We start from the raw sequence: 17,248 nt of genomic DNA on the forward strand, positions 1-17,248 counted from the left end.
AACATAACTTCAAATTAGCAAAAATATATGACATACTATTTTACAAATATGTACAATATACACATGTGATACTCTTAAATATGCGGTTTTAAGGTCGTATGCCTAGGTTCAGTGTAAACCCTGGAGAGATTTGGCTTTTACAGTTGCTCAAACTGTCGTTCACGGTCGAGCTGTAGAACCCCGCTTCTACACCAGTCCCGATTTAATTGAAATTGTCATCACATTGGCCTGTGTTCGCCGGGCGAAATACCTATTCAAATGTTTTCACGATGCGTTAGACCCTGGAAGCTCAACAAAGGCCACGATTGTTTTGTTTCCTCGAACTTCTGTCGTAGACAAAGGCGACAGTGGCTCAAGTCAATGCCATTCTTGGCACAAGCAATGTGCTTTTTGTCACATCGTTTCCGAAAGCAACCACATGCCATTGTGAACGTTTAAAATGTACATTACAATTTTCGCTGTACCCTACAAAAAATTGAAAACAAAACGTTTGGCAATGCAATAATTAGGAATACGCTTGAATTGATTTCGCAAGTCATTCGAACCTTATAACTGGGAAGGAATATGCTGGTGCACACACCACCCAATAAAATGTCCACACAGTTTGAATCTTAAACAATATATCATCAAATCACAATGGCATCAAATCATTTTAGCAATAAAACAGGTCATAAACAAAATAGTAGCAAATACTATTAACTTCATAAACGCTACATATATTACTTCATAACTTTATATATAGATAATTTTGCTACGCCAAATGGTTTAAAAATTCACTTAAGGGTGAAGACAGTGTATGACGCCAAACGAGTTGCTCAACGAACCGTGATATATGAAGTTGGCGCAGTTAAGTTTAAAACAGGCCTTGTGCTTTGTCATAACGGTTGGTACAAACCAGTTGTTTCTTCTTATGTTCATGTCTTATTAGCGGTAATTCAAACTTCACAAAAGATGAACGAGATCTGTTTCTACTTTTGTAATGCTCATGAAATATGCCATGTTTCCAAATAAATGACAACATTTTTGTTTGTTTTCCTGAAGAACCAAAACCAATATAATTAGGTTGTTTTTATCATTTCCTAATAGTGTTGTTATGTGACACACTATATCAGACATTCGCGACTAGCTATATCATGCTAATGAATTGTTTGTCAGCTCATATTCTTTGTTACACGTTAGGTGTATCAGGAACCTGAGCATTGGTAATTTGTTCTTTTTCGAATCGTGATACGTGACGAAACGCAATTGTTCAATGACGCGTAAAAGGCCCCAGCTCTAACCTCAACCCTAACTTTTTTCTCTCAACGCAAACGTGGTCATAGGGTATCGGCCCAGGGTGCAGAATGCAAGTATTTTAATTCTTTTGTAAAATATAATTTCTGCAATATGCAGGTTTTCATCTGACTGGATCCTCATTCCTCTTTAACATGTACTAATATAAGTTATTTGTTATGTGCGACATGTTATACAGACTAAAGCTTTTGTACATTTGCAGAAGTTTTAAGCAAATATTTAGAAATATGGCAGGCAAACTACCGCCACCTCGTTATGTCTTTGACATAGGATTTCTGAATCAAACGCCACCAACCATTTCCGTTTAGTTGTGTTAGTTGCTATAACGCTGTAGCGACATGACTGTCAAATCTGTGTTGAAACTGCTTTACCAAGTAATTTAAGCAAGTATTTTGAAAATATGGAATTATTTATGGTGAATAATCATTGACTTCGACGGTGATGGAAAGCGTTCAGGTAATATTAATGTGTTTTATCGTTCGTAGATGTTATTCTCCGTATACCGCCTACACAGAATTAATGTACCTCAGAATTTTTTGCGTGTGTTGCACCTAACTCTCTAAATTCGTTGTCAACACAAACCTAAAAATATTTGCGCATTCTTCAAGACTGAATATCATTCATGACAAATAAAAAAAAACTTGTTTGTGGGGTTGCATAGTACGGGAATACAAAATATGGCAATGTGTTTACACTGGCGGACCTATCCATAATGTGCCTTTGAAGTGAAAATAATTGTGAAAAAAATAGGAGAAAACATTGAACATTTATGAGATCACAAAACGTTTTAAATGAAGTAAATCTACAGTCTGTCATTTATAACTGTGATTTTTTGTTGGGTTTTAAGTTAAAAGAATTTTATCCTGACGAATTCGAATGCATTCCCGGAAAACTCGGACACCTGGGTTCCGGTGCTTTTGGAGTTGTGAGACTTGCTGTCCATGAAGTCCTCGGTCCTGTTGCAATAAAGTGCTTTTTAACAACCGGAGGACCATCTATTGAGGAAATGTAAGAGTGTGTTTTCAAGATATCAGTACTGATCAATGAATACAAACGGTTATGCGTTCCATAATTGTTATATAGCCTTATGAACAGTTCTTTGCAACAGAAAATATCCGCATCTTTTTTGGAAAAAGTTTGTCGAAACAAGTATATCACAAAGCATGTTGACAAACAAATATAATATTGTTTGATTTATTGGATCTGCCTTTTGTTGTGTATTCCTGTCACAAAGCAATCTCGGATCAAATCCTAATTGCATACAAAAGTTTCTGTTTTGTAAAACGCAGTTCAGATTATTACAGGCCGGAAACATTTAAGCCCAACGGCATTACTTGCAGGGTAAAGAGTGAATTGTCACATCATCAAACATCAAACAACGAAAACGTGGTGCGACTCTATGGCTGGACAAAGTTGAAAGGGGTGATGGCGATTGTGATGGAATACTGCAATTATGGAAGTCTTGACAATATCCTGCTCAACAGTAGCGTGAGTTTGTCGGTGTCAGTTACCTTACAAATGTGCACCGAAATCGCTGGTGGCATTGCCAGTGTTCACAATGTGTCAAAGCTTAAACGCATGGTGCATTGTGACATCAAGCCTGGAAATATTTTGGTTTCCAAATATTTTCACTGCAAGTTATCCGACTTCGGTGGGGCAAAGTTGTGCAACTACACGAATTGTGTGACGGCGTCACTTAATCCGACACGTGATCAACTCACGTTGGTATATACGGCACCTGAAGTCTTGAATGATCCAAGTTTGCCCTTGAGTAAAGAGCAAGACACCTACTCTTTTGCCATGGTGGTCCTCATGCTTCTGACCAGGTGCTACTCGTTCAATCATCCAAAGTTGTTTGTTATATTGGTCAAAGCAGGGGGCCGCCCAAATACCAGAAAAATAGATGCAATGAAGAAAAATCTAAATGGCCTGGATCTGGAGAGCGTTCAACTCATGCAGGAGATAATGGAAAGCTGTTGGAAGCAAAAACCCGAAGAAAGGCCTAACATGCTGGATGTGAAGAAACGTTTAGAGAAACAACTTGCGAAGTATAAGCCTTCCGATATTATCAGCAGCATCTCGGAAGCAATAAAGAATCTCACTTTTGTCGACCCGGACGATTGCCAGGATGAAAAGATGCCACTCAGCAAATTTTCTCTCGAAAACAAATCCTTTGGCACAGGACGCCCAATCAAACCACCCACTCTGCCAAAACCAAGGCGCATTGCAAAGCCTTCAAATCCGAAGGACGTCGGTAAGTAAAATACATTGTCAGTTGTAATTTAAGGTAACCAATGTTTGGTGCTTTAACCATCTGGCTTTCAATGATTGTTGGAACCGTTGCGTGCAGGTGGATCATCAAGCTTGCAATCGTCTCCTGGTCTTCTATCTGCAAATCCTCCATTTTCTTCAAAGCCGGATGGTCCTCAATTGGACAAACCTTCACATAAACGTGGTGTGTAAATTTTATAAAAAGGATTTGGCACGTAAAAGGCAAAACAAATTGTAGTTTAAAAGAAGTTTTGTTCTGCCTCGAAAATGTCAATAGCGTTTGTTTGCTTTTCAATTTTGACCCTTTGTACTCAGGTGGTCCGTCAAGCTCTGCGCCTGCTACAAAGCCCCCACCTGCTTCAACGCCTTTAAACGAAAATTCGAATCAACGAGGTTTGTAAATTATTTGGTCACAGAACGGTTGAACACAGCTTTAAAACAACAACAACAACGTTTCATATAATAAGACAATAACCTTGAACATGTGGAACATTTTCTTTTGTTAGGCAACACTGAAGACTTTTTGGTATATAAGTTCTGTGTCTAGCTGTATACACACTTTAGCATGGTTTGGCTAAACAACTTCTCAAAACTTTTGTACGTAGGTGAAGCGTCAAACCCCCGGCCTGGCTCAAATCCAGATTTAAACGAAATTTTTCATCATCACGGTATGTGTTCGAACATATCTTTTGGTCAGCATACAATTGGACTATTACGCATAAAGTTTATTAAAGGCTTTTGCATTCTTTGACAAAAGATTTTTACAGAGCGTGAAGCCAATTCAAAAATCAAGGAGTATGAAGTTATGGCCACCACAAAGCAATATGACAAAGGATCCGATATCGCCAAACTCCTTCTATCTCTAATTTTGGAAGACAAATATGCTTCCGGGGACAGGTTTGAGACTTATGCTATGAAGTTGCTGAAGCAGCAGAAATACACTTTGTCGACTCTATTCTTTTACCTTGCTGGTTTGTTGTACAAGAACAAACGCGACAAAAAGGAGGCACTGAGCGACATCAGCCGTGTCTGTAGTGGAATCAAAGCAACGAGCGAAAAAATAGCCAAACAACAAGACAAATACCCCAATGGAAAAGATTTATTGCTACACCTTCACATTCCCTACATGGAAGAGCTCACCATGACGCTTCACGAAATTCCAAACGTGGATTCCAAACTCCGAAGTAGAAAAGAAGCATCTTGTAACAAACATACTGCGGAGATTTATTACCTCGCGGATGACCTAAAGTCCTGGGAAGCATCGCTAATGAAGTTAACTGAGATAATGGATCAATCTTTTGGTGCAGAAGCAGACAAGTATTCCCTATACGCAAATGGCTTAACCTATCTTGGCGTCGCTAAATTAAAGGAAGAAAAGTTCAAGGAGGCACGCGATTTTTTGAAACAAGCCATAGATAGTTTCAAAAAGGCAGTGGATGAAAGCGACGAAGAAAAACAAAAGCGTGTCGAGGAAGTGGAATCATATTTACGCATTGCTCGCACAAAATTGCTTGCAAACTGAACGTTTCGATGCAGTGACGAATTGTTGCTTTTAGATTGGCAATTCCGAGTTTGCAAATGGCCTGTGTCAAAATCACACTCTGTCATACTTGTAACTATATTTTGTTTTCATTGCACTGCTATGCATGCGCAAAAGTGTTAAACAGAGCAAACCACCACTTAAAATAGAATATGGCAATGTTCGTTGCATCACTTCTGTTATAGAGATATATCGAACCACAAATCAAAGTCTTTTCTAATCTTGCACAAATTCTAATCGCGCTTGTATTAGTTGCTGACTGGCTGTGTAGTGTTTTTGTCGCCACTGTAAATATGTTTTTACACAGTAATTTGTGGCCTGTTACAAATTACAACGTTTCGCAGAAATTTATTGATGTTGTTTGATGACGTCATATAACCTCGTGATATTGTCATCGGATCATTCCACTGGCGCGTGATCACCTCCTGCCTTAACCTTGGTTGTAATAGAGTCGCATGACATAACTGCATGTGTTACATCCTTTTCAGAGAAATGTAGTACATTCATACTTCAAATTGGCTCGATTATTGCTGCGCGCTCTTTTACAGTAGGTTTGTTGCTCAGTGCAAATTGACAGCACCGAGTGTTGGTTGATGTTGGTTACGATACGCTTCGACAGTTAAAAACACTTTACTGCAACATGATCGTCACCCGATGCCAAACATTTTTTCCAGCGTTTCATGAAATATTGCAGAATCACTTGATTTTGTTGGATATGAGATGTAAATTGATCATAACAAGTTTCTGTCATTTTATAACGTATAGTCTATATGGCACTTCCTGATTTAAAGCGTGAAAAAACTGTAATCATGTTCGCCTAGGGTGAACACATTTTTACAATCAAAGTGTTGAATATGACGGATATAAACGTTTTAAATGAAAGGTTCATCAAGAGGTGTGTTATGTGTACCATATCTGTAGCCTAAATGTAATTCATAAATGCATTGTTGGGAGTGCAGATACCACACAAAGACTGGTTATACCCAGATGAAACTAATCGTGATTTGGACGTCGCGCTAACCGTTTATGTCATTTGCTTAGTGTTGTAACGTTTGCATGAACTATTTGCATAAACCGGTGTCACCATATTGTAAAGTATTCCTAACTTTTGTTGCTAACTACGGTAACCACTCCAATAGATGTACATAGTTCGATATATGGGTTGTGCAACACAAACCTTTTCGTGCGATTGTCACGTGAATGCAAATCAGTTTAATGTAAGTAACAAATATTTGTTTACCGAAAAGAAAATACCCCAGTTATTTTTTTAACGCTAAACATGAAACACATGTATTCATCAGAAATGTATGGTAACATTTAAAAAAAATGCATGTCAGGAATAAAATAACAACAATTGTAAAATCTGCTATTTTGCAACATTGTACCATGAAATGGTGCCAATATTTTGTGGTAGTGTTTATAAATTATTGCAATCCGCATATTATGCTACACGTAAAATCAAATCAAATAAGTTACTGAATAACTTGTTCGAGCATTCTGCAGCTTTTGCTGCAAAACTAGAGATAACGGAGCAAACACCTTACGGTGGCAGAGTCAGTGGGTCATCCAACAATATTCAGGCCAGGAATCCCAATCACGTTTTTTTCTTGGTCGGGCGCTTGGCCATTGTTGCCAATCACCCGTCCGATTCTGTATTACAAACAATCACTATGTTACAGTTTTACGACACTGGGGCGACGTCTAACGACGATAATTACATATCGACTAGGCAAGACTACGACCCGAGCATTCAGACAATCCGCCTTGGAGAGGAATATCGAATGCAAGACATAGGTGTCGACTCCTGGAAGAAAGGTCAGATAGAAAAACATCAACGCCGGGACTATAGAGAGCCTGCACGGACAGTTCCACCGCCAGATAACAGAACATATATCGACGGAGGAAAGCTACACATGGATGAAGGATGCAGGTCTTAAGGCGTCGTCGCAACGTCGACACCGCAACACAGGACCAAGCACTTAGCACCAAAGGTCACAAGACAAGGACCGTTAAAATCAGCAATGATCTAAAGTGCAATCTGTGAAAGGAGCATGATGAAACGGTCAGTCATATCCTGATCGGATGCAGCAAGATCGCCAATACCGAATACCTGGAAAAGCATAATACCGTGGCTACATATGTTCACAGGAGTGAATTCGCACATTACAAGCTTCCAGTGGCAAAAAGGCCGTGGATGCATAAACCAGAGACCGTGATCGAGAACGAGATGGTTAAGATCCTGTAGGACATGGAAATACGAATCGATTGAAAAATTCCAGCAAGGGGCCCAGACATCACAATGATCGACAAGCTGTCTAGAGCCGCGACAATAATAGACATCGCGGTCTATGACGACAGATACATCGATTTTAAAGGTCAGGTAAAAATCACCAAATACCAGGATTTGCGACTTGAAAGACAGAGACTGTGAAATGTCAAGGCCCACGTTGTCCAAATAGATGCGCTTGGGAGCCGACCACAACATCTAAGCGAGTACCTAGAGAGCCTTCTCGGAACGCACAATGCATCATCCCTTGTGAAAGAAGCGTTGCTAGGTAGTGGCCAACTTGCCACATCCTAAGAAAAATCCTACTCAAACAGGAAAAGAGAAATTGTTTTATTTTTTTGGTCACACTAAGATGTAAAAAGTTCCGATAAAACTTTACTGTCCACTCGGTGGCGCCAACGACTCGTCTATAGATCAGTCAATGTTGGCAATTACGTGGGAACGTAGGTTTAAAACATATAGGAATGTATTTAAAATTTATGTTGCTGACTGCTCAAATCACTCAATCAATATATATCACTTGTCACATATGAACTATAAACCACGCGGACAAGGAACCCCCTATACCCCATCCCGATAAGTTAAATAACGGTATATCTGTGAAAAGGCAGCGTTATAAAATTTAAAACAAAAATATGTATGCTGGGAAAAAACTAACATCAACTGTAAAACCTGTTGTTTTCAACTTTGGAATATATGAAGTAATGGTGACCGAATTCATATGGTAGTATTCAGAAATGTGATTGCAATCCGCAAATTAAGCTGCACACAAACTTATATCAAAAGCGTGGGAGTGAAAATTGTTTAAATATTCTATAGCATTCGTTGCAGATAATGGAACAAACATGGAAGAGGTGAAATCACTGCGTCAACATCTCGTTTTAAAATTGTGCAAGGGATAGAAACTCATAAGAATTGAGCAAGGTCAAAGTTAGGGGACAAGTTTGGCGACCAACTAGTTTTGTTACATACAAGATGTTTTATCGGAATATATGTTTTCAAATATAAGCAACATTTAATCCTGTATGGCAAATAAACTACATTGTTTCGAATTGGCAACATCCCTGCAGCATTTTTAAGTGCTAGGAAAAACGACCTTCCTCGCCGCAGCCTATTTTTTCTAATGGACCGCATGTCTGGGCGCAATTTCTTGTCGACATGGGGTCAGAAATCGGCGTTTCTCGCTTTGAGCGCCACACAAACAGGTCCGGTCAAACCTTTGTGGCTGCGAACGGCTACAGTATTCGGACGTACGGCTCAAGTCTGATCTCACTAAATTTGCCCCCTGTAAAGTTTAAATGTCTCCAGGCCTCTGCTCGGCGCCGATTTTTAAGAGCACATTCTTTGTTAGTTGATCTTTAACGACAGCGTTTGGTCAGCGCACAAACGTTTGCTAGTGTTCCCATTCGAAAAGACGGGACCTCAGTTCAACGCATAAATGCTCTTACCTCAGACAAGAGTGATTACGCGCGTTTGCTGCCCGCATTTCCCGCAGTTACATGGCCTCACTTTTCTGAATTGCTTCCCAGGCACGGAGTGCAGCATTTCATAACAACCACAGTGGACCTCCAGTGCACGCGCGTGCTCGGCGCGTTCTTCCTGAGAATCTCACTTTGTCAAGAAATGAGTTCGCCAATATGTTAAAAATGGTTCCAAAGTCTACAGGTGGTTGGAGGCTGTGTGGACATTACAGACGATTAAATGCTGCTATTTAACCTGATCATTATTCAATTCTTCACATTCAGGACTTTTCAGCAAGTTTGGCAGGATCTACCATTTTTTCCAAAATCGACCTTGTACGTGGCTACCACCAAGTTTTAGTTGCGCTCGCGGATGTTGCCAAAACGGCGGTAATAACACCTTTCGGTCTTTTTTAATTTCTGTGCATGCCATTTGGGTTAAGAAATGTCGCCCAAACATTTCAACGTTTGATGGACACAGCTTGCCAGTCTCTCGATTTTGTATTTGTGCACTTAAATGACATCTTAGTAGCAAGCAAGACATCTGCTGATCACCACAACCATTTAAAACGACCTTTTACACGGTTGGCAGATCATGGTCTGGTCATCAACGTAGCCAAATGTCAGTTTGGCGTCGACCAAATTGATTTTCTCGGTCACAAAGTCAATATGCATGGTGCGTGTCCACTGCCTCACAAAGTAAAAGCAATCCAGCAGTTTCCTCGTCCCACAATCATCAAGGGGCTTCAGGAATTCGCGGGTATGATAAATTTCTACCACAGGTTCATACCAAACGCAGCACGCATCATGTCCCCAATCTATGAAGCGTTTTCAGGCAAAGCAACACAGCTCGTCTGGAACAATCGCCTGACTTCAGCATTTGAAACAGCGAAGGCAGCACTTGTGCGCGCGACGCTTTTACACCACCCTCTGCCTCAAGCGCCTACAGCTCTAACTACTGACGCGTCACAAACATCGGTTGGAGCAGTGCTGCAGCAATTCCTTGACGGTGTCTGGCGCCCGTTAGCTTATTTTAGTAAACGTCTTCGACCACCTGAAGTGAAGTATAGTGCATTTGACAGAGAACTTCTCGCTTTGCATTTGTCCCTCAGACATTTTCGCTAGTTTTTGGAAGGTCGCAGTTTTGCCGCTTACTCTGACCACAAACCGTTGATTTTTGCCTTCACAAAAGTTTCCCAACCTTGGTCTGCGCGACAACAACGTCACTTGACCGCCATTTCCGAGTTCACTACCGATGTGCGATACACCAAAGGAAAGCAAAATCAGGTCGCAGATGCTCTATCCAGAGCCTCCATTGAATTTCCTTTGGACTTGGATTACTCCGCCCTTGCAACCGCGCAGCTTGATTCGGAAGTTCAAGCATACCGCACGGCTGTGACCAATCTCAAGTCTCAAAAACTTACAGTATGGTATTTCCGACACCATATTCTGTGATGTCTCTTAAAACGTCCCACGCCCCATTGTTTTTGACCGTTAACATCTCGCACCTTGAACTAATTTCGGTTACACTATAGTAGTTAGATTACGTGTGCACACATAATTTGGGCACTTGACTGGTTTAGCGGTGTAATTCAACCTTTGTTGGAATCTTTGTATTGAGGTGAGCCATAAAACTCGGCGTACACCTCAAAGCCCATGCCTGCTTCAATGATTTGTTTGTTTAAAATTTAGTTTGTCACAGTGAGTTTTAACATAACTTGAAATTAGCAAAAATATATGACATATAGTATAGCAATATATGTGCAAAAAAGCCATATTATTGCAAAGCTGCAGACAGGGTGTGTGCACGCACTGTTTCGACCTGTAAGGTCTCATCAGTGCAGCTGTTGAGTTGCACTGTGCTAGCTTTTGCACTAGCAGGCACACTAGTCTCCACTTTGTGGTACCTTTCGGTCAACGTCGATCTGCAGGGTACCCTATACTGAGTACCAAACAACAGAGACGAACCATTGTGGAGTGCACTATGGCCAAACGGATCTGCTTGGTAACCGATAGTGCAAAAGGCAAAAGACACCAATGTAATATATGTGCAAAAAAATTGTTTCGTCGTCTCGGTTGTTCGGTACTCAGTATAGGGTACCCTGCAGATCGACGTTGACCGAAAGGTACACAAAGTGGAGACTAGTGTGCCTGCTATTGTAAAAGCTAGCACAGTGTCACTCAACAGCTCCGCTGATGAGACCTTACAGGTCAAAACAGTGCGTGTATACACCCTGTCTGCAGCTTTGCACTATAGCAATAATTTCACACATATGTACAATATACACATGCTGTGATTCTCTTAAATATGCGGATTTAAAGTCATATACGTAGGTTTAGTAAAAACTCTGGAGTGAATTGGCCTTACAGTTGCTTAAACTGTCGTTCGCGTTCGAGCTGTGATACCCAGCTTCTACTTGAATTCCAACCAGTCACGATTTAATTGAAATTGTCATCCCATTGGCCTGTGTTCGCCGGGCGCAACGGCCTTTTACACCTATTCAGGATGTTTTCACGATTCGTGAGTCCCTTGAAACGAAACAAAGGCCACGAAACTAGCATCAACTGCAAAATCTGCTGTTTTCAACTTTGGAATATATGAAGTAATGGTGACCGAATTCATATCGTAGTATTCAGAAATGTGATTGCAATCCGCAAATTAAGCTTCACACAAAATGATATCAAAAAGGTAGCAGCAAATGTTGTTCAAATATTCTGTAGCATTCGTTGCAGATAACGGAACATACATGGAAGAGGTAAAATCACTGCGTCAACATCTGGTTTCAAAAATGTGCAAGGTATAGAAACTTATAAGAATTAAGCAGGGTCAAAAAATTTAGGGGACAAATTTGGCGACCAATTAGTTTTGTTACATACAAAATGTTTTGTGACATTTAATGCTGTATGGTAGATAAACTACATTGTTTCAAATTAATCACGTGAAATTCGTGTCCTTAGTGTGATAGAACGCTTGGGAAACCATATTAATTTTCAAGCATTGTTAATTTCCAAGCAACAGTTGCGTTGTCAAGTGATTTTATTGGCTGGTTTGGAAGTGTTTGTTTTGGTCGCTTGGAGACGTTAGTTTGCTTTTGTGAAAAGTCCTCTATCGTCTTTGAATAACTGTCTTTCCTTTGTTAACTGTCGGCTGGCCGTTAGCTCTCATTGCTCTTTTCTTCTCTATATGATGAGTGGTTTGCTGTGTTCTGTAGTTCTTTTTTGTGATTCGGTTCTGTTCAGTTCTGTCTGAGCGTTTGGGTGTCTTTAAATTCACTTAGTTTCCGGTTGGTATTCTTGCGTGTGTTAAAAGTGTATCCAAAACAGGTCTTGATATCTTAAATATTTGTGTAGTGCTTGCATCAGGTTTTCAATTAAAGTCAGATTAGGAAACACAACAATTGGAACGGTATTGGTTTCGCAGGCTTTATGACGTTGCAGTGGACATTCAATACGTTCGAAATTTTTCTGGCGACGGTTCAAGCGATCTCTGTACTTACTGTAATGACTTTATTTTGATTATAACGGCGTGTTGCTGGTGGTATTGCAACCGAAATATATGAAAACAGTGCAAAATAACGCCAAAAATTACTGAAAATTAGCGTTAAATACAAATTGATTAAAATTCATCAAAACGTTATTGTAGACTTTTGTTGACGCAAGGAACAGTTTTTCCATTCTAGTATATTGAAATAAATGCATTTTTGCGCGGCCAAGGCTTGTGATCGCGACGTAATGACGATTTCATTTACCGTATATGTGTAGACGCTCGGACTCTACGGTAGGCGCATAATCGTCTATATATAGACGCTCGGGGTGGAAAGAGTTAAAAGCTGTTTTGAAACTTAAACTGATGTCTGGCAACATTTATCACCCAGACTTCGGCATTTTTGTTGTGCTTGGCTTGTTTAACGGTGTGATTTAGCCCTTGTTGGATCCTTTGTTTTGAGGTGAGCCATAAAACTCGGCGTCTACCTCAAAGCCCATGCCTGCTTCAACGATTTGTTAGTTTAAAATTGAGTTTGTCACAGTGTGTTTCAACATAACTTGAAATTAGCAAAAATATATGACATACCATGGCAATAATTTAACACATATGTGCAATATACACATGCGATACTCTTAAATATGCGGATTTAAGGTCGTATGCATAGGTTTAGTGTAAACTCTGGAGTTATTTGACCTTACAGTTGCCCAAACTGTCGTTCGCGGTCGAGCTGTGAAACCCAGCTTCTACTTTAATTCCAACCTATCACGATTTAATTGAAATTGTCATCACATTGGCCTGTGTTCGCCGGGCGCAACGGCCTTTTATACCTATTCAGAATGTTTTCACGATTCGTGAGCCCCTTGAAACGAAACAAAGGCCACGAAACTAGCATCAACTGCAAAATCTGCTGTTTTCAACTTTGGAATATATGAAGTAATGGTGACCGAAATCATGTGGTAGTATTCAGAAATGTGATTGCAATCCGCAAATTAGGCTTCACAAAAAATGATATCAAAAAGGTAGCAGCAAAAGTTGTTCAAATATTCTATAGCATTCGTTGCAGATAACGGAACAAACATGGAAGAGGTAAAATCACTGCGTCAACATCTGGTTTCAAAAATGTGCATGGTATAGAAACTTATAAGGATTAAGCAAGGTCAATAAATTTAGGGGACAAATTTGGCGACCAATTAGTTTTGTTACATATAAAATGTTTTGTGACATTTAATCCTGTATGGCAAATAAACTACATTGTTTCAAATTAACCTCGTGAAATTCGTGTCCTTAGTGTGATATCGTTTTCCAAGCGTTTTAGCGTCATATTAATTTTCAAGCAACAGTTGGGTTGTCAAGTGATTTTATTGGCTGGTTTGAAAGTGTTTGTTTTGGTCGCTTGGAGACGTTAGTTTGCTTTTGTGAAAAGTCCTCTATCGTTTTGAATAACTGTCTTTCCTTTGTTAACTGTCGGCTGGCCGTTGGCTCTCTTTGTTCTTCTCTTCTTTATATGATGAGTGGTTTGCTGTGTTCCGTAGTTCTTTTTTGTGATTCGGTTCTGTTCAGTTCGGTCTGAGCGTTTGGGTGTCTTTAAATTCACTTAGTTTCCGGTTGGTATTCTTGCGTGTGTCAAAAAATGTATTCAAAACAGGGCTTGATGTATTAAATGTTGGTGCAGTGTTTGCATCAGGTTTTCAATTAAAGTCAGATTAGGAAACACAACAATTAGAACTGTATATTCTTCGCAGGCTTTATAACGTTGCAGTGGACATTCAACACGTTCGTAATGTTGATGCCGACGGTTTAAGCGATCTCTGTACTTACCGTAACGACTTTAGTATGACTATAACGGCGCGTTGCTGGTCGTATTGCAACCGAAATATATGAAAACAGTGCAAAATAACGCCAAAAATTACTGAAAATTAAGGTTATGTACAAATTGATTAAACTTCATCAAAACATTATTGTAGACTTTTGTTGACGCAAGAAACAGTTTTTCCATCCCATTACGTTGAACTAAGTGCATTTTTGCGCCGCCAAGGCTTGTGATCGCGACGCAATGACGAATTCATTTACCGTTTACGTGAAGACGCGAGGACTCTACTGTAGGCGCATAATCGTCAGCTTTGAACGCTCGGGGTGGAAAGAGTTAAAAGCTGTTTCCAAACTTAAACCGATGTCTGGCAACATTTACCTCCCAGACTTCAGCATTTTTGTTGTGCTTGAATGGTTTAGCTGTGTGATTTAGCCTTTGTTGGATCGTTTGTGTTGAGGCGAGTCATAAAACTCGGCGTCTATTTTAGAGCCCACGCCTGCTTCAACGATTTGTTAGTTTGTCACAGTGAGTTTTCAACATAACTTGAAATTAGCAAATATATATGACATACTATGGCAATAATTTCACACATGTACAATATACACATGTGGTACCATTGAATATGCGGATTTGAGGTCGTATACATAGGTTCAGTGTTAACTGGAGTTATTTGACCTTACAGTTGCTCAAACTGTCGTTCGCGGTCGAGCTGTGAAACCCAGCTTCTACTTTAATTCCAACCAGTCCTGATTTAATAAAAATTGTCATCACATTGGCCTGTGTTCGCCGGGCGCAGCGGCCTTTTATACCTATTCAGGATGTTTTTGCGATTCGTGAGCCCCTTGAAACGAAACAAGGGCCACGAAACTAGCATCAACTGCAAAATCAGCTGTTTTCAACTTTGGAATATGTGAAGTAATGGTGACCGAATTCATATTGTAGTATTCAGAAATGTGATTGCAATCCGCAAATTAAGCTGCACACAAAATTATATCAAAAAGGTAGCAGCGAATGTTGTTCAAATATTCTGTAGCACTCGTTGCAGATAACGGAACAAACATGGAAGAGGTAAAATCACTGTGTCAACATCTGTTTTTGAAATTGTGTAAGGCATACAAACTTATAAGAATTGAACAAGGAAAAAAAATGTTGGGGAAAAATTTGGGGACTAATTAGTCTTGTTACATACAAAATGTTTGGTGGCATTTAATCCTGTATGGCAAATAAACACCATTGTTTCGAATTAACCACGTGAAATTCGTGTCCTTAGTGTGATATCGTTTCCCAAGCCTTTTAGCGTCATATTAGTTTTCAAGCATTGTTAATTTCCAAGCAACAGTTTTGTTGTCAAGTGATTTTATTGGCTAGTTTGAAAGTGTTTGTTTTGGTTGCTTGGAGACGTTAGTTTTCTTTTGTGAAAAGTCCTCTATCGTATTTTAATAACTGTCTTTCCTTTGTTAACTGTCGGCTGGCCGTTAGCTCTCTTTGTTTTTTTTTCTTCTTTATATAATGAGTGGTTTGCTGTGTTCAGTAGTTCTTTGTTTGTGATTCGGTTCTGTTTAGTTCTGTCTGAGCGATTGGGCGTTTTTAAATTCACTTAGTTTGCCATTGGTATTCTTGCGTGTGTCAAAAAATGTATTCAAAACAGGTCTTGATGTATTAAATGTTGGTGCAGTGTTTGCATCAGGTTTTCAATTAAAGTCAGATTAGGAAACACAACAATTAGAACTGTATATTCTTCGCAGGCTTTATAACGTTGCAGTGGACATTCAACACGTTCGTAATGTTTATGCCGACGGTTTAAGCGATCTCTGTACTTACCGTAACGACTTTAGTATGACTATAACGGCGCGTTGCTGGTCGTATTGCAACCGAAATATATGAAAACAGTGCAAAATAACGCCAAAAATTACTGAAAATTAAGGTTATGTACAAATTGATTAAACTTCATCAAAACATTATTGTAGACTTTTGTTGACGCAAGAAACAGTTTTTCCATCCCAGTACGTTGAACTAAGTGCATTTTTGCGCCGCCAAGGCTTGTGATCGCGACGCAATGACGAATTCATTTACCGTTTACGTGAAGACGCGAGGACTCTACTGTAGGCGCATAATCGTCAGCTTTTAACGCTCGGGGTGGAAAGAGTTAAAAGCTGTTTCCAAACTTAAACTGATGTCTGGCAACATTTACCACCCAGACTTCAGCATTTTTGTTGTGGTTGAATGGTTTAGCTGTGTGATTTAGCCTTTGTTGGATCGTTTGTGTTGAGGCGAGTCATAAAACTCGGCGTCTATTTTAGAGCCCACGCCTGCTTCAACGATTTGTTAGTTTGTCACAGTGAGTTTTCAACATAACTTGAAATTAGCAAATATATATGACATACTATGGCAATAATTTCACACATGTGCAATATACACATGTGATACCATTGAGTATGCGGATTTGAGGTCGCATACATAGGTTCAGTGTTAACTGGAGTTATTTGACCTTACAGTTGCTCAAACTGTCGTTCGCGGTCGAGCTGTGAAACCCAGCTTCTACTTTAATTCCAACCAGTCCTGATTTAATTAAAATTGTCATCACATTGGCCTGTGTTCGCCGGGCGCAGCGGTCTTTTATACCTATTTAGGATGCTTTCACGATGTGTTAGACCCTTGTAGCTGAACAAAGGCCACGGTTGTTTTGTTTTTCTTCGAATTTCTCTCGTGGACAAAGGCGACCGTTGCTCAATTCAATGCGAGTCTTGGCCCAAGCAATGTGCTTATTATCACATCTTTTCCAAAAGCAACCGCATGCCATTGTGAACGTTTAAACTGTACATTGCAATTTTTGCTGTACCCTATAAAAATATATAATTTTGCGATGCCAAATGGTTTAAAAATTCACTGAAGGGTGAAGACAGTGTATGACGCCAAACGAGTTGCTCAACGAACCGTGATACATGAAGTTGGCGCAGTTAAGTTTAAAACAGGCCTTGTGCTTTGTCATAACGGTTGGTACAAACCAGTTGTTTCTTCTTATGTTCATGTCTTATTAGCGGTAATTCAAACTTCACAAAAGATGAACGAGATCTGTTTCTACTTTTGTAATGCTCATGAA

At 39.7% G+C, this 17,248-nt stretch overlaps 1 protein-coding gene across 1 annotated transcript; it reads left to right on the plus strand.

Moving 5' to 3' along the window:
- Window positions 1-1,499: 1,499 nt before the first annotated feature.
- On the plus strand, window positions 1,500-6,382 carry LOC145889067 (uncharacterized). Its single transcript, XM_082979950.1, has 7 exons — window positions 1,500-1,749; window positions 2,141-2,301; window positions 2,634-3,547; window positions 3,644-3,748; window positions 3,880-3,957; window positions 4,170-4,232; window positions 4,332-6,382. The coding sequence occupies exons 1-7, from the start codon at window positions 1,735-1,737 to the stop codon at window positions 5,084-5,086; spliced, it is 2,091 nt and encodes a 696-aa protein (XP_082836076.1). The 5' UTR covers window positions 1,500-1,734; the 3' UTR covers window positions 5,087-6,382.
- Window positions 6,383-17,248: the final 10,866 nt, after the last annotated feature.

The sequence above is a fragment of the Ascidia mentula genome, chromosome 2, assembly GCF_947561715.1.
Source record: "Ascidia mentula chromosome 2, kaAscMent1.1, whole genome shotgun sequence".
Taxonomy (NCBI): domain Eukaryota; kingdom Metazoa; phylum Chordata; class Ascidiacea; order Phlebobranchia; family Ascidiidae; genus Ascidia; species Ascidia mentula.